The following is a 19,526-nucleotide window of genomic DNA, read 5'->3' on the forward strand; positions in this document are numbered from 1 at the left end:
CAGAACAACAACAGAACAACAACAGAACAACAACAGAACAACAACAGAACAACAACATATCAACAACACATCAACAATATACCAACAACATACCAACAGAACCCCGGTATCAGAAACCATGATATCAGAAACCGTGATATCAGAACCCCGGTATCCACTGGAAACCCAATATCAGAAACCATGATATCAGAACCCCGGTATCGGAAACCCAGTAAAAAAAAACACTGCGTCTGATAACGAGAATTAAAGATTTCGAATAGAAATCGTGATTTCAGAACCCTCCGGTCAGAAAAGTGGAATCTAAAATCATGTTTTTGGAGAATCCACTCCAAAATTGTCATATATCAAATTGACTTTTTCAACAGAAAAAGCATTGTTACCCCCCCCCCCTCGTCATGTCAAAACCAGGGCAACCTGTCCATACCTTTCGATGGAAAACTTTTTGTTTTGATGTTGGTCTTAAGTGGTGGTAGACGATTATATCAATATAATGAAGACGACTTTTTAAATCTGTTTTTATTGTCAAAAAGCTTTTAAGAATTACAGGTTTAAAAATAATCAAAGAGAAGCTTTCTTAATTGACAGCTTCTCTTCTTTTCCATATTTTAGTTTATTCATGCTGTTTAATAGCTTGATGTAAATTAAAATTGAAACCGAAACCCGTCTTCTTTATTTTGATATAATCGCCTACCACCGTAGAAAACGTAAAATATACGTTATTTAACGTACTTTTGGTAACTTATGAAAGCTGGTAAATGGGTTAATCAGGTAGAACGTCTTTTCTTGTAAAAGAACTGTCTGAGATTATTCAAAAATCTATTTTGAAATTTCAACCTTTATCAAGTGAAATATTAAGTACAGAAAATATAAAACTTGAAATATTTAAATCTTTTCAAAATATTTACGAAGCATGCTTCAACTTTTTAATCTATTTATTAACTCTCAGATCGATGGATAAATATAATAAAATTAAATTAAAAATTTAGAATAAAATAAAATATTGGAACTTTCTAAATATTTTAATTTTTTTAACGAGGATGTTTTTTCTGGTTCTCTATATACTCCGGTATTGAGGAGAGAGCCAGGAGGGAATATTTTAATTTCCCTGCGGCGTAAACCAAATTTGAATCAACATTTTTCCGCCGGTAAATTATTAATGGATTCTCAAATTTCCATTCAAACCCTAAATATCAGAATTTTGGAAAATAGTTTGTTATGATCAGGGCTTGATGAAAATAATAACTGCTTTTAGACGGATCAAAAGCTTTGCGTTAGGCAACTTTTTATTTGCCATTTTTAAAAGGATTTTTAATTTTTCGAAGCCAATTTGATTTGAGATTGAACATGGTATTCACGTCATTTGAAAGATATTCACTAAATCGACAGGTTTTTTAATTCAGTAATATAATGTAACAATTGAAAAATACTTTTAGTATATTATTGACTCTAAATTAATTTTTTTACCAGTGAGCATTGTATAATTGTTCTAAAAAATAAAATAAAAAAAGATAACACCAAAAAGTGCCGATTTTTCAGATTCTTCCAAAAATTAACAAATTTTAATTTTTTATCTTGGCTGTTCGAAAAACTACGGTTGCTGTTATGACTCCTCGCAATAGATATTTGCTCCTCGCTGATCAACGTTTATTAACATACCATCAATCATTGAAATAAGAATATAGATTAGTTATAGACTAAGATGTGAAGTAGAGCATTAGATTTTTTAAATAATAATTATCCTTCAAGAAATGTCATAAAAAAAAACATTTCTAACAAAAATTTTTCTGGATTCAAAGTTTTCATTTACTAAACTGAGTGCACTAAGCTGTATTGAATGTATGTTGTACAAAATGTACAATATGTAAATTATACAGTGTTACCAACAAAGAATGAGACATTAATGACGACCTAAGTCCAACTTTAACTAAGGCTGTTTTTAGTTTCAGGTAACCATTTCTGAGAAAAAAGTTCTGTACAGTTGTCTCTGAAGTCTCATCCTTTGTGGGTAACCCTGTACAATATACTGTGTTACCGACGATGGATGAGACTGTAAAGACAAACTCTAAAAATATAACGATTTTTAATTTGATTTTTGTTTTGGTTTTTGCATTTAATTGAGTGTTGTGATGGTTTACTAAATGATCAAGAACAGAAATATACCAGTTTTGGCCCTACAAGGAACCCTGAATGCAAGAAAACGGACTAAACAAATTTCTTACAATAGTCTCTAAAGTCTCATTCTTTATTGGGTAACCCTGTACATACCATCTAGACTCCTTTGATTTATGTTTTAGTATATTTTCTATCTTTGTCTGGGCACCCTGTTGCATGATTTTGCACTATTGTTTCAGGAACCTGGAACCATGTTGAATCTAGAGAACCCCGACCTTGATGATGTGGAACCTGAACCTCTAGATCTCAGGGTTCCCGTGGAATCCCTGTCCAAGACGATCACGTACTTTATCCTGCTCCCGATCGTGTTCCCCCTGTGGCTGAGCCTCCCGGATACAAGGAAAAGATCTTGTAAGTATTCAAACTTCTCTCATAGACCTTTAATTACAGGGAGGAGTAGAGGAGGAGGAGGAGAATCAACCTCTAGATCTATCCTGGCCGGATACATGGAGAGAAAGAATTACATACGTCCTGTTTTTACCAATAATCATTCCACTTTGGTTAACCTTACCAGATACTAGGAAGGAGTCAGGTCAGGGAAATATGTACACAGTAAACATGTTGTGTACTGCACACTGTAAACATGTTGCGTTCTGCACACTGTAAACATGTTGTGTACTGCAAATTGTAAACATGTTGTGTACTGAACACTGTAAACATGTTGTGTACTGAACACTGTAAACATGTTGTGTACTGCACACTGTAAACTGTAAACATGTTGTGTACTGAACAATGTAAATATGTTGTGTACTGCACACTGTAAACATGTTGTGTACTGCACACTGTAAACATGTTGTGTACTGCAAATTGTAAACATGTTGTGTACTGCACACTGTAAACATGTTGTGTACTGCAAATTGTAAACATGTTGTGTACTGCACACTGTAAACATGTTGTGTTCTGCACACTGTAAACATGTCATGTACTGAACTAAGTTCACATGTTGTGTACTGCACACTGTAAACATGTTGTGTAATGCAAATTGTAAACATGTTGTGTACTGCACACTGTAAACATGTTGTGTTCTGCACACCGTAAACATGTTGTGTTCTGCACACTGTAAACATGTTGTGTTCTGCACACTGTAAACATGTTGCGTACTGCACTAAGTACACATGTTGTGTACTGCACCAAGTAAACATGTTGTGTACTGCACTAACTACACATGTTGTGTACTGCACCAAGTAAACATGTTGTAAAATTACTGCACTTGAAATTGAGACTGAACCTCAACCACGTGCTTGCATGCTTATAGGACTCTTAGGGTGCACCACAGCTCTTGGTTGGTAGAAGGGTGCACCACAGGTTTTGTTTGGTAGTAGGATGCATCACAAGATTACTGAGACGAGAGTGCACCACTGGACAAGTGTGCACTACAGGATTCCAACGGGACAAGGTTGCACCGCGGGATTTAAACAGGACACAAGTTTTCCGCTGGATTTAAACAGTTCAAGAGTACACCGAAGATTTAAACATGACAAGGGTCCACCGTAGGATTAAAACGGGACAAGGGTCGCCACAGTATTTAAACAGGAAGGGGGCGCACCGCAGTATATAACAGTACAATGGCATACCGTAGGATTTAAACGGGACAAGGGTACATCACAGTATATAAACGGGACAAGGGTACATCACAGTATATAAACGAGACAAGGGTACATCACAGTATATAAACGGACAAGAGTACATCACAGTATATAAACGGCACAAGGGTACATCACACTATGTAAACGAACAAGGGCACATCACAGTATATAAACGGGACAAGGGTACATCACAGTATATAAACGGACAAGGGTACATGACAGTTTATAAACGGGACAAGGGTACATCACAGTAGATAAACGGACAAGGGTACATCACAGTATATAAACGGGAGAAGGGTACATCACAGTATATAAACGGGACAAGGGTACATCACAATATATAAACGGACAAGGGTGCATCACAGTATATAAACGGACAAGGGTACATCACAGTATATAAACGGACAAGGGTGCATCACAGTATATAAACGGGACAAGGGTACATCACAGTATATAAACGGGACAAGGGTACATCACAGTATATAAACGGACAAGGGTACATCACAGTATATAAACGGACAAGGGTACATCACAGTATATAAACGGGACAAGGGTACATAACAGTATATGAACGGACAAGGGTACATTACAGTATATAAACGGACAAGGGTGCATCACAGTATATAAACGGGACAAGAGTGCACCACAGAATTTAAATGGGACAAGGGAGTACCGAAGGATTTAAACGGGTCAAAGGTGCATCGCAGGATTTAAACGAGACAAGGGTTCACCGCCGCACCGGATTTACATTGGATAAGGGTTCAAATATAATTACAAATGGTACTAGGGTGCACCACACGATAGGATTATTGGGACTAGGGTGAAACATATGGTTTGTATGTTAAAAGAGGTGCACCATAAATTGCTTAGGAAAGAGCTCGCACCAAAAAACTGTAACAAATCCCACAAAAACGTACTTTTAAGCATAATTAAAGCAAAATAATTAGTTAAAATTATGATGATTTTAAACAGTAAATAGCTTGTAGTCTAAAGTGCACGGCGTTGCCCGCCTGTAACTTATTTTTAAAATCAAATTTCGGAAAGAAAAATTTTGAATTTTGAAAAGAAAAATTTCGAATTTTGAAAAAAAAAATGGAATTTTGGAGAGAAAAAATCTATTTTGTTTAGCCTATGTTACTCCTGGGATACCCAAAGGTTCCCTCTAAAATGTTTAGCCAATTTGTTCCAGCCATTTGACCAGCTATAGCTAACATAGAAACAAACAAACATATATCAGCGAAGAGCTTTATTATATAGATAAAATATTTTAGGATATTTCAACTGGGTTTAAAACTTGAGATATGTTTCTGTGATCATAAATATTAGATATTTTTAAAACCATTTATTTTTTTGGTATTTTAATGCAACCCACCACAACAAACCTTTTAAATTAAATGATAAAATCTTAATTAATTTAACCAGTTATTTTTTCAATTCTTTTTATTAAGGAAATTAATAACTCACAAAAAGTATTTTTCATGTAATTTGTTTTTATTAGTTTTTTTTAAATATTTCAAAAATTTGAAAAAAAGAGTAAAATTTTACTTTTTCCCAACTAATTTCCAAGAAACAGAATCCTCGTTTAGGACTGAATTCAACGTGTTTAGGTTTAAAATGACAATATTGTAATATTTATCATATTTTACTACTGTTAAGTTAAATATCTGATATTTACAAATATTTTCTACATTTTTTACGTCCGAGATTGTTTATATAAAAAGATCAAATGCACTGTTAGAAAAAAAATTGCTCCTAACATTTGTTCGATAAATAGAACTCACTGCAAGAATTTCGAAAATATGACTGTTTTGTTTCAAATTAAAAATTTTAATAATATATTTAGATATTTCATGGAGAAAAGTGTCTTATTACAAACAATTTTTTTATTTTAACGATGTTGGAATTTTATCTTTTATTCTAAAACTTGGTGAATAAACAGTTCTGGCTTTTCTCGATGTTCCCTGACGTAGCATTAAGTTTTATTTTATCTTGTTTTATGTTTTTTTGGAGGTTTAAGAGGTTCCAAGAATTTTGAAACTATAATAAAAAATTTAACCAAATGTGATATTACGGCCACATATTTTTTGTACAAGTAAAAATCTAGCAGAAGAACGTAATTAAAACAATTACTAAAAACCCACAACTTTGGAATATTATAAACAGCTCAGATGTTTTAGAAGCCCAAAGAAGCTATAACTCTAAGAGATTTAAAATTACTTAATTTGTAATGCATTTTTTTTTCTCAAAATATTCCTTCTACTTATTTCCAATAAGCGTGTAAATTTACTGACTCATTAAGATGGTTACTCTTTTTTAACTGATTAATAACGTAGAAAATATTGTCGCTGAAAAGCCCACAATTTTCTCTATTATATCTGCAGCATAAATCTGCAAGACAATTCCGATAAAATCAAACTTAAAAATGATCAATTTTTAAAGAGATACTAACGTATATCTGATTTAGCTCAAACAGACTAAGCTATTATGGGCACCGTTGTATTGCAGACATTCCGCTCTAAACAAATGGAGAGCCACTTGAAATTACGCATACAGTCCCTTTAAGAACCAGAATTAACTGAAGTGATATTAGAGCACGGTTTAACTAGAATTACTGCATCCATAAACTAACTAAATACAGTGTCTGCACCTCGATACAGTCAAGGTGCAATAGATGTAAGGTGAGGGGGGGATTTGGTCTGTAAACATATTTTACTCTAACATTTTAGAACTAGTTTTAGCCAAACAAAACAAATGAATGAAATTTTCTGGACAAAAGGAAGGTTCATTTACCCTAAACCAGTTTCTCAGTAGTCCTAATAAATCAAAAATGTACGGAAATCTTTTACCCCCCCCCCACCCTACCCCACACACACCCTACACACACACCCCACCCCACACTCACCCTACATCTATTGCACCTTGGATATATAATGATGTAAAAGTATTAGTATTAACTTATATTATTATTTTCAGCCCGAAACTTCTTTGTTGTCACCTTCGTTGGGAGTATTTTGTGGATTGCCGCGTTCTCGTATCTCATGGTTTGGTGGGCCACCGTTGCAGGAGATACCATCGGGATACCCCCAGAGGTTAGACAATATTTATTAAAGGGGACACTTACTTCGACTAGATGGAATACATGTGGGAGTTTACGATTTCATTTGTTTTTTTTAACCGTTGGAAAAGTGAAAAACCTTAAACTGATGTTGATTAACATGACAGGTGTATGAACACTTAACTTTGCTTTAATCGGACTTTTTGGTAAAAAAAACATTGAAAAACATGGGAATAGGGGGACAGTTAGAGATTTTATTTTGTCTTTCAAAAAACAAAGAAAAACTCTGCCCCAAACACGCAAAAAAAACATGAAGACGTAAACCTAACATGTAGCTAGATTGGTCAAAGTGACTTTTTTTCTTGGTAAGTTTTTCCACAGTTTATACATTTTTCTTGTGTCAATAGCCACAGTGTAAACTACTAAACAACTAAATTTAAGTTTAAATCCGAGTTTATATGAGAAATCCACCAAATTAACATTAGGAAATTATTTCCTTTATGGCCCACTTAGGGAAAGAGGAACCGATTTTTAACATCATGTACATTTGAAATACAAAAGTTTATACCTCTAAACCTGGAACAGCTAATCTGCATCAAGTGGGTTGTTAGTAATAAGTTATGGACCGAATTTAATTAATTTGAACTGCCTACCCCCCGGTTCAAATTTGAATCACCGATTCAAATTCTTCCTTAATCTTTGACTTTTAATCAGTGATTAAATTTGAACCGGCTTATGGCAGAAGTTAGTTCAGCAACGTAGCTCAAAATCATAAATTTGGTCCATGTTTAAAAGTTTTAAGTCATGTTTACAAGGTTGCAATAAATTTTTTTGTCAATTTTAAAAATTCAGTAAAACTAAAATCATTGAAAATATCATTTTTCAATAAATAATTTGTCACAAAATGGTTGCGTTTTTAAATATTTTGATTTTGATTTTATTGAAGTATTTAGAAGATTGTATTGTTGAATCTGTTTGAGAATATATTTACTCACTCTCCTGCAGGATTAATGTTTATTTAAATCTTTAAATTTTTCAAAATCCTGGACCTGAGACCCACTTTTACAGATTACTTTGATATTCTCTTTAAATCTTAGGATTAAACCCCAGTATAACTAAATACAGCTCTTAAATATCAATTCTTGGAAATGCCATCTAATGTTAAAGGAATCATCAACAAAACTTGAAATAGCTTTAAATGGAGAAGTGCCATAAATGATTAAACCTAATTACATCCATTCTCAATCTCCATTTCTGTAACTTCACGAAAACTAAAATCTTTATTTTTTACCCAACTTTGCCACGGTTTACAGTGGTAACAAGAAAATATGAAGATGATTGTCGTCTGCTTTATTTTTATTTTAAAATTATGCTGAGCATTTAGTGGATTTTTTAAACTGATTTGCTTATAAATAGTGAACAATGAACACATTAATTTTTTTTCATAGTACCAAACTACCAAAATCATTTCGAGATTATGAACATTTTGTTCTAAATTATGAACAAAATTTTAGGGAAATCTTACAATTTTCTGAATTTGTTCTAATTTCGAACAAATTATTCGTAATTAATACTTATAGCTATCAAAAATATTTAGTCCCGAGTCCAACCCACTTTTTAGTCTCAAATCTAAGGTTTAGAGTAAGGCCTGACTTGGCGAGTTTTGTCAAAGTATTTTCATATTTTTAAATTAAACCCGTCTGATGAAAAGGAATTCTTTGCCACATACTCGAATTTTCTTTGTCGTAGGCCTTTGAAATTTCAAACTATCAATTCTGCCAATGCATATAGTCTAAGATTTAAATATCTAAGGTTTTAATCATCAGGTTGAAAAGTTTTAAGGGTTCAACAAATTTTGAGTTTGTGGTAGAAAAATTCCTTAGTCGTTCCCTTTCTTTTCTGAATCATATATTATATAAAGGAATATGTTTAAAACAGTTTCATTCTTTCTAGATAATCCTGTATATCTGACAGATCTATATTAATTAGTATAAATACCGGTGTGTGTTAATGTCTTGTTCTGTACTGGATGGTTGGGTTTCTCATTAAATATTTGCGTATTTTCTCTTATATAGGAAATATATCTATAAGATAATGATAGAAGGGACTATATGGAGGAGTTTAGTATTGCGGGCTGCATTCTCTATAGCTAAGCTAAACGTGTCCATGACTTCGCGCGTTAAACAATTTCAGCGCTTTAAACTATGCAAAGATCACAGCAAAAATCAGATATGATAATCAGTAAATTTCCAATTTCTTATTTATTATCACATTTAGAGATTTACAAATCAAAAATGAAACATTTTATTGAGATCGATTAAGCATAAGTATCTTATCGGTAATTAAGAAATAAAAAATTAAGTTGCTGTCCAATTCATAATTTGAATAGGAATTAAACTGTGTACAAATTAAAACGATTTTCCATAATAAACAAAATGGAACATTTTAGCATTTTTAACATTTTTACATATCTAATCAATAGTAATAATGTTGGTGATTATCTCTTCTTTTTTGAGCACTTACTAATAATTTAATAATCCTTTTTATTACGTGTTTAATGAATTTTTATGTATGAGAAAACAATTTTAAAAGGTTTCAGTTCAGGTCATTTATTCAATACTATTTTCGTTGTATCTCTCATCCCTTGATGCTTTTATTTCATTTCATGCACATTTCCTTAGGGGGAACGCCCCCTTTTGTCCGCCCCTGAATTGATATGAAGTGCAATAGGCTTGCAATGTGCCCCCCCGAGAGAAGTGAGAACTGTGATTTTAAATGGGATTCAACCTCTAACGTAGGGCACGTGAATTGAACGGTTCTGGCAACATTTCAGAAAGCTGTGACTTTCGATCACAATTTGAACATAATTTGTTAGCCTTTTTTCTTAAATACCTTTGAATGAAAAAGTATAAAATAAACGAATCAGTAAGTTTAAAGGTTGTTGAGATATAGACCAAAATCCGTTTGATTTCAAATAAAAGAAACCGAATACTTCTCACTATAGTTAGTCCCGAGTGAGGGAATCGTTTTCAACAAGTTTGCTCGTATTACACTTTACTCAGGCAAAAGAAATAAGTTCAAGCGATTTTTTCAAATAGTTCGTCAACAAATAATTGATTTTGCATCGTTTAGTTTTATCTCTTACTTAATTACCGACAGGAAGCATTTTTCAAAAATCTTAGAAACTAAACTGATAAAATTCGAAATTATGTAAAACTTCGTAGATTTATGAGGAGCCTCCTACAATATTAACGCATAGAAAGAAATATCAAGCCCAATAATTGGATTTATCAAGATTTTGAAAAAATACATTAAAATCATAGCAATATATTTTTAGTCATTTATCAGAAATATAATGCAGCTAAAATGATTACTGAAAAAGCAAAGCGCCCAGAAATCCTTAGTACGAATACCGTAACATTCCCTTTAACATAATATATTTAGGTAATGGGGTTGACCTTCCTGGCTGCTGGAACCTCTATACCTGACCTCATCACCAGCGTGATCGTGGCAAGGAAGGGGTTCGGCGACATGGCCGTCTCCTCCTCCGTCGGCAGCAACATATTCGACGTCACTGTCGGGTAGGAAAACAGTCTTCTCAAATTTAGCTCTCACTCCAAAACACTAAGAAACTAAGAACATTTCTTCAATGCTTCTGATTGGATGTTAAAATAAAAACAAACAAAAACAATCTGTTTTTCATTAATGTTATTTTGGTTTTTGGAGTTTTAGTTCTAAATACAGAAGATTTCATAATGTCAAACATTTCCAAGATTGATGGAATTTATTTTTTAACAATGTCAAGATTTGAAATCTAACAATGGAATTGGAATTGTTTGAAGTTATGAGAGAAATTGATATTTTGTTGTTTCTTCATATTTCTGTTATTCTCACTCATACTTAAACCAAAACCAAACCAGGTTGAAACTTCTTTTTCGTTTTATCAAATTCAAATTTCTTTAAAAAAGAATTTTATAAAAATATGGTTCAGTGGATCCTATAAACAGTGGATTAGAGAACGACTGTTATGATTTTACTTTAGTCTCATGAATATTAAACACAACAATTGTACACATTAGATTTTCAAACCTTTCAACTATATTTTGTAACAACAAATACACTTTAGATTCTTAAATTAAACACAACAATTGTACATATTAGAGTTTCAAACCTTTCAACTATATTTTGTAACAACAAATACACTTTAGATTCTTAAATTAAACACAACAATTGTACATATTAGAGTTTCAAACCTTTCAACTATATTTTGTAACAACAAATACACTTTAGATTCTTAAATTTCGTTTTCTTATTCAAAAGTTTCATGGGTCCCTCATGTACCATGTAGTCTGTAGAAAGTCAAAGAAGTTTCATCCTTGAAAATATTTGTTTCGATTTAATAAAAGTCTGGTGGAAACTATTTAACATTGTTCTAATATAATGATTAATCAGTATCTGAGTATCTAGCTCAGTAAGAGTACGAATATCTCAATATATATATATTATATATGTATCTACTGGGTTTGTTTTTATTGCTTTAAGGAAATAAATCATATATCTAGCTCCTTAAAGGGATTGTCGGCTTAATTTCAAGTTACTTCACGTTTTAAGAGGGCATAGCAGATTCACACTTTTTAAAAATCCGTTATATGATCATTAAGGTGGATATCACAATACTTAAAAGCGCTAATTCAATGACAACAACGGAAATAATCAATTGTCAAAGCAACGATGACGAATAGCTTATGCATAGCGCCATATAGGGTCCGTTGTAAATCGGACATGTCACTCTAATAAGGGAGAATCACTTAAAATTACGTGTACAGTCCCTTTAATGTTTCTAAGTGTTATGTCAACCGGTAAAATCGATGAACCAAGTTTGTCTCCCTGGAGTGTAGAGGTGTAGGATAAGCTAGAGTAAGAGCATGACAAGCTATATCTCAATCCTAGTTTTTACAATATACAGCCAGGGAGCAAGAAACCCTTGATATTTATGAAATGCTTAACTTTAACAATTTGCAGTATGCAGTAGAGCTGGGACTGTCGTGATTTAGGACATTTTTGCTTTTCCATTCTTTAAATTTTTCATTCTCCTAAACTATTATGCTTTAACGGAATCAATTTAAAGTTTTTTGAACATTTTAATTCTTTAAACCAACCAGATAATAACCATTGAGATTCATAAACGCAACAAAGATATCATTTGAACTCTGAGATCGGAACTTTTCTGTTAAATTTGAACGTTTATATTATTGAATAAGGACACTTTTAAGTTGGCCCTGCTTAATACAAAAGTTCTGACTACTAATCGTCTAAATTTACTTTTATTTTTAATATTTTAATGTTAAAATACTCTCTTCACATTTCATTTACTAAAATGATCTTGCTTCAGGTGTTTCTTAAAAATTTATCTAGAAATTAATAAAATCAGAAGCTTTTATGTTCATATTTTTCTAAGACGTAAATAAAAATTTGAAATGTATTACAGTTATGATGCTTCAATTTGAGGAAAAAAAAACACTAATTCTATACAAAACTTTTCATCTGATTTTTAATGTCATCAATTCTTTTAACAAACATTTTTTGACTCATTGTTTTGGTTTCCCTGCCAACTTTTATCACAAAAGGGTAGGGCCAGGAGGACCAGGGGGGCCAGGGGGGCCAGGTGGGCCAGGGGGGGCAGGAGGGCCAGGGGGGCCAGGGATGAGACTTCAGGAAGAGTATATCTATAAAAATGTTTGGAAAAGTTAATGAACACACCTCCTTATAGAAATATGAAAATATTATGTTTGGAAAATTAATGAACACACCTTATAGAACTATGAAAATATAATGTTTGGAAAACTTAATGAACACACCCTAATAGAAACATGAAAATATAATGTTTGGAAAACTTAATGAACACACCTTATAGAAACATGAAAATATAATGTTTGAAAAACTTAATGAACACTACCCTTATAGAAACATGAAAATATAATGTTTGAAAAACTTAATGAACACACCCTTATAGAACTATGAAAATATAATGTTTGGAAAACTTAATGAACACACCCTTATAGAAACATGAAAATATAATGTTTGAAAAACTTAATGAACACACCCTTATAGAACTATGAAAATATAATGTTTGGAAAAATTAATGAACACACCCTTATAGAAACATGAAAATATAATGTTTGAAAAACGCAGGAAAATGTTTTGAAAGTTAAAGAGAAAGTTCAGCAAACATATTTTTTACTTAAAACTTATAAAACATTTTTCGTCAGTTCTTGCCACATCCTCAAATTTTCTATGCACTATAGCTTTTCAACCTGATGGTGTACATCTTTAATTTGTCAAGCATAGATTATTTGATCTATCTAAAACAATTCATAGTTTGAAATATCAAAGATCTACGACACAGGGATGAAATAAAGTAGGGTTTTCAAAATCAGAGTTTGTGGTAGGACTTAATGCCTTTGGTAACAGTTGGTTTATACCTTCTGCAGTTGTTATTGAATACTGTTTTCAAACGTGTATATATAAATATACTTTGCTTGTCTGGGTGTCTGTTTGTTTGCATCCAATAAACGTCAAAACGGCTGAACCGATTGGGTCCAAATTTTTATGGGACTTCACGTGACCCAAGGGAAGGTTTATTGATGATCTAATTTTCAAAAATTTGCCTCTAACAAAATTTGATTTTAGAAAATTTTGAAAATCCACGATTTTTTTTTTTAAAAAATCCGCGAATTTTTTGTTTGTTTTTGCTTTACAATGTGTATGGAGAGAAAATTTTCACAATTGAAATAGCAGATGGGCGCGAAGCGCCCTAAAAGCCTCGTAATGTAAATATTCTTTACATTTAAAAGTTTGAAATACTAAACTTTGAATTTAAATTCTGTGATAGTTTCAAGGAAGTTATATTAGGACTCATTGTGCTGATATTGGCTATTTAAACTGCAGAACTGCTTTTTCAGTGTTAAACTTGGCTGAAATTTTCTACTACCTTTGAAAATGATTCCACATTTGAGAATGTAACCTTGTAACCTTACTAAGAAAAAATAAATGGCAAATGACAATGAGTCATTTTTAGATACTTCAATCCAAAGACTCTCTATATAAAGATGATGCAATAGAAATTTATATGACTATTGTGTACATTTTGGGCAGTGAAAGAGACAGGACACTAATAGATCCAATATGAAACGTTAAAATGTGAGCTAATGTCGTTTTGTTTCATCATAAGCAAAGAAATATTTTTGCATAAGTGTATACATATATCTAACTCATTAACTTATCAATTGATTTGTTGGGATTCGGGTTGAAAAGTATGAATCATTAAATGGAATGAAAAATGCCTTTATTTACCAGAGAAGACGATATTTGTTTACAATCTATATTCGACCAAATAAAGTGCGTAGAATTTGCGTTAATTTTCCAAAGCTGCATCTTTATATAGAGAGTCTTTGCTTCAATCTAACATGTCCAAAATCAACAACAACAATATCATAACCATTAACACTATACACCATTTATAACCTGTATGTTTAATGAGAAGTTGATAAAAATAAACATTTCTGAATCATCTTAAGTAGTGACCTAAAATGTTCAACAAACTTTTTACATCAGATACAAAATGATTAAAGAACGTAATATATGCCAATTTTTGACAAAATTTAACATACAGAACAATTTTTAAAAGATCAAAAATTGAATGACAAGTACAGCTAAAGAATGATTTAAAAGAATTTAAACAAAAAAGTCTAACGTTCCCAGCTCTGCAGAAATTTGAAGGTTTTAACTGCAAATTACCATAGTTACTTATTATATTAAAGTTATTGTGAGTACTTACAGTATGATAATATATTGGTTATACCCTATACTATGGTACTGTATTAAAACTATATCCAGGTTACTTATCCACTACCATGGTTTCTTTACAGGGTAACTATATACAGGTTACCGATACTATGGTTAGTGGTCACTTTACAGGGTAACTATATCCAGGTTACCGATACTATGGTTAGTGGTCACTTTACAGCATAACTATATCCAGGTTACCGCTACCATGGTTACTGTACACAATAGTGTTCATGAAGCCAATCACAGTAAGCAGCGAGGGTCTAGGCTGCTCTATAGTTCTTCTCTTTACCATGCTCATAGCAGTATTCGTCTGTATTCTCGTGTCGGGTTGGAAGATGTCTAAGACCCTTGGGTTCTCCATGTTTATACTTTACTTCTGCTTCGTCTTTGTGTCACTGGCGTTTGAATACAAGTGGATGCCCTGCCCTATAACATAAACTGGTTCTTAGGGGAGATATACAAGGTGAGATAGATAGATAGATTCATGTAGATATATTTGCATGCTTAAAATAGTTATTTGTAGAATTATTACTTAGTGCTTTTTAAACGAGTTTTTAACTTTAACATTTTTATGAAATTGAAATTATGAATTACTCGCATTCGACTTAACATATATGCAATAAACTGGGTGAAATATATCCCAGGAAAAATTCAAACCGACTATTGTTCCTATGGCGAAGATGTCGGGTAAATAAATTTGGAAAAAGTATTCGACATCGGCATGTCATGGGGCTAGAACTAACTGCATATATTCATATATGAATTTGTAATTAAAATAGGGGGGTTTATTTTTAAATCTATCAAAACTTCACATCTCCTGAACTTTATATCCTGGTGATATTTTCGTAGAATTCTGGATTCCTGAACTTTATATCCCGCTGCAGGCATTCAATATTAACTTTATATCCCTCTGCAGGCATTCAATATTAACTTTATATCCCACTGCAGGCATTCAATACTAAGTTTATCCCACTGCAGGCATTCAATTTTAACTTTATATCCCGCTGCAGGCATTCAATGTTAACTTTATATCCCACTGGGGATTATTGTTGAACTTTATATCCCAGTGGAGTTTTAATTAACCGTTGAACTTTAAACCCTAACGAGGATTTTAATTGGAATTTTATGTCCTTGTGGGATTTAATGAGGAATTTTGCCAAACAAGAATATTTGCCATTGTACCTTATAACCTTGAGGGATATATCATTAGACTTTATATCCCCGGCCATGGGCTTCGGTAATAAACCTTTAATGTAGATTATCCTGTGTGGTTTTCTAAAGGTTTGCATTTTACAAATGTAAAATTAATCTTTTATTTATAAAATGAAACCTGAAAGTTAAGAATTGAATATCTTTGAACAACCTGAAATATTATATTTATAAAAACAATCTTTCTCAAAAAGAAAATAAAATAGAATAGAATAGAATATTCTAGAATAAATTTGTTGAAATATATTCTGTATTTAAACTGTCTAGATATAGTCTACTGTTTAGGTAAAAAGAAAATACTTTTTATGCATTTAAAACCTAATTTTTAATTTCATTAAATTTTCATTTACAGGCAGAAACATGAAAGTTGTCTTGAAATTTTACCATTTACCTTTCTTTATGATTTAGATGTTAGCCTTGAGCATGCCAGTATTCTACTGTTTAAACCTTTAAATGCACATCTGTATAGTTTATCTGCTTCTTTTTGATATTGTCAATTTTATAGAATATACGTAGAATAATCATCTAGCCCCTTTCTTTCTTATCTTTTTTGATAATTTTTTAATTTTATTAATTTTGCATAGTTTGATTCAATGTACTTGTACTAATTTTCATACTGAATAGATATAATTTAAATTATGCATACAATGTGTCTAAAAAAATTTGGAATATCAAATAAAACTTTGACTGATATTAGGGTTACCCCTGTGTATGCCACCTCAGATAAATGTTACTAAAAGGGTATCCCTTTCATAGTCTGTAACTGTACTGTACAGCTTGCTCAAGCTGGTGAAAATTCAGCTGGTAATTGAAATGAACAGAAGTTTTCAGTGGCCTACTCTATAGTTATTTAAAAGTTTAAAAATACTTGCTCAAAGTCAAAAGTTCAAATGACAAAAGTTTGAAAGACATTTGTATTAAGACTTAGGAAATCTGGCCCGTCAAGCCTAAGGCAGGAATTGCCTTAGGAAATCTGGCCCGTCAAGCCTAAAGCAGGAATTGCCTTAGAAAATCTGGCCCGTCAAGCCTAAGGCAGGAATTGCCTTAGGAAATCTGGCCCGTCAAGCCTAAGGCAGGAATTGCCTCTTTTCTATTAAAATTTTAAGGTTTTACGATTCATATGATTTGAGAAGGCAATTTTTTATCCGTTATTTTTCATCTTATTCTATTCCTTGAGTACCATTAAGTAAAATAGTACAAATGAGTTATACAAATTAGTACAAATGAGTACAAATGAGTACTTTTGAGTGAAAGAGTACAAACGAGATCAAATTAGTACTAATGAGCACAAATGAGTACAATAAATACAATTAAAACTCCATCTAATCTTATCTTGTTGTGGATTCCTATGCTTAGTATATTTTGTTTAATTGAGCTTTTGATTTTGTTTGAATATAGTTAATTTGTGTAAAAATAGAATTCTTAGAGGAATACCAGACGATTCTGGTAAAATGTATGATCTGCCCCTAATATTTATAAAAATTTAGGTTACCTCTCCCCTGGCTGCTGTATACCTTGATTATGGGGACCTCTGTGCCAGTAAGCAGTGCTGGGATGGTTTGTTCAATAACTCTTCTATTTATAATGCTTCTCCTTGTATTCTTCTCTATATTAATCTTCAACTGGAAAATGACTAAAGGTAAATATATAGATCTTTTATAATCTTTAGAACCTGATGGTATAAACCTTTGTATAGTTTGAGGCAACATATAAAGTTCTAAATCGTCATGTTACAAAGCCATGAATGAAAGGGGACTGACTGTAAAAATGATTTTATCTGACCCTTTATATGTAGAGTAGTATGTCCGATTCACAGTAGTACTTTATGTAAATCTTTAACTGATGGAGTTATCCTTATTCTAAAAATATTATTCTTAAAGGGAGTGTTCGCGAAAAATGAAAGGGGGTATAGGTTTATGGCGAAAAATAAGCGCTTTTGATCGCTACTATAATCTTGCTTCTATCTGCTATGTCTATAAGGAGAAAATTGTTGTATAATACTGATTTTGAAGAACGTAGCGTCTATACAAATTCAGAAAGTTGCAACATTCGACTCGGATCGTAAAATAATCATCTTAAGTCCAAACAAATCATTCATATATTACAACCAATAATCATCGATTATTTTTCGACGCATTCGTATATAGTTGATATTTCATAATATTTTTGATTTTGTTTTTTTAAATAATATTCCGCTGGCGCTGGATTTTCGAACATTTCTGAAAAATATGAAAATGTCGTCTTCATTATCAAAAATCCTCGAAACAGGAATAAATGTTTTCAAAAGTAACTCTCAGATCATAAAAAATAAATAGATATTATGAAATATAACCTCTGTACGAATGCGTCGAAAAACTATCTATGACTGTTGTTTGTAATATCTGAATGATTTGTTTGGAATCAAATAGATTTGTTTACGATTCAAGTCGAATGTTGCAACTTTCTAAATGTGTATGGACGCGACATTCTTCAGTATGCGTCGTTTTTAACAATTTTCTCCTTATAGACGCAACAAATAGAATTAAGATTAGAAGCGATCAAAAGCGCTGATTTTTCGCCGTAAGCCTATACCCCCTTTCATTTTTCACGAACACTCCCTTTAATTTTCCTGGAGTCACAGAAAATAAAAACTTTCATACAGTTTTTTTAAACCCTGAACATATTTACGATTTGCGGGAAATATGTAGTTCATATTGTACCCTTGTAAACATATATATTTGACACACAATTTTTAGCGAGAAAAATATGGATTTCTCCGCAATTTATGTCCGTGAACAAAAAGATAAAGGGTATCGTTATCAATCGGACCAGCCCCTCTAGAAATAAAGGGTCACTTGAAATTATGTCTGCAGTTCTTATTAAGGTTAAAAAAAACTATTTTTAGCAAAGGTTTAAAAAAAATTCATCTTATTACACTAATCCATTATAAATTTATTTTCAATAGAACTGGATAAATGAATAAAGAAACTGCAGTCACTATTTTTGAACTCTAATTCATGATTCCAACATCTTTACAGCCTGATTGTGTTAACTTTTGTATATTTGATCTGCTATAATATATAGTCTATGCAACTCATGCAATATCAGATTATAAATTAGAAAAGAATATAGTTGTTTTTGTAAATATTTTTTATTCAATTAAATCGTTCTCGATTTTAATATTTTGGATAGTTGTAAGAAATGCTAATAATTGATGAAAAGTGGATAAATAATAAATAAAAATATTTTATCTTTAAACTTTTGATAAGATTTATTTTTGATTATGAAGTTTCTTTAACCTTCCAATACATTTTATAAAATAAAACGAGAAAAAAATAATTATTGTTTTAGTTTATAAAATATTTTTTGAGCAAATCATCCAATGAAATTAATCTTTTAAACATAATTCCCAACTTTTTGAAACTGTTTTGAGCAAAAGAATAAGTCGTTTACTAAAATTTTTTAACATCTCAATATCGCATCAAAAACTTGTCAGAAAAAGTTCAAGTTTATTTTTGTTATTTTCTTACATATTAACGCGAATATTATATCAAACGTTTCCAATATGATGACAACAAAAATGTGGGTAGAGATTTTCAAATGAAAACCGAACAGTACATAAAAATAATAATTTTTCTCACTGTACAACTTGTTCGGTTCTTACACTGATACTAAAA

General features: G+C 31.8%; 1 protein-coding gene across 11 annotated transcripts in view; it reads left to right on the forward strand.

Moving 5' to 3' along the window:
• LOC111697334 (sodium/potassium/calcium exchanger Nckx30C) overlaps positions 1-19,526 on the forward strand; it is a 55,198-nt gene that overhangs the window by 34,763 nt on the left and 909 nt on the right. For 8 of the 11 annotated variants that reach the window (XM_023467290.1, XM_023467296.1, XM_023467298.1 and 5 more), the window contains 5 exons: positions 2,352-2,523; positions 6,732-6,847; positions 10,258-10,394; positions 14,855-15,124; positions 17,358-17,446. In XM_023467290.1, the coding sequence (XP_023323058.1) occupies positions 2,352-2,523; positions 6,732-6,847; positions 10,258-10,394; positions 14,855-15,098 (669 nt within the window). In that variant the 3' untranslated portion in view covers positions 15,099-15,124; positions 17,358-17,446. Of the gene's footprint in view, positions 1-2,351; positions 2,524-2,562; positions 2,705-6,731; positions 6,848-10,257; positions 10,395-14,854; positions 15,125-17,357; positions 17,510-19,526 lie in introns of those variants that run through there. The other 3 variants (XM_023467294.1, XM_023467301.1, XM_023467291.1) reach the window with 2 other exon arrangements.

This window comes from Eurytemora carolleeae, unplaced genomic scaffold (assembly GCF_000591075.1).
Source record: "Eurytemora carolleeae unplaced genomic scaffold, Eaff_2.0 scaffold10, whole genome shotgun sequence".
Lineage (NCBI taxonomy): Eukaryota > Metazoa > Arthropoda > Copepoda > Calanoida > Temoridae > Eurytemora > Eurytemora carolleeae.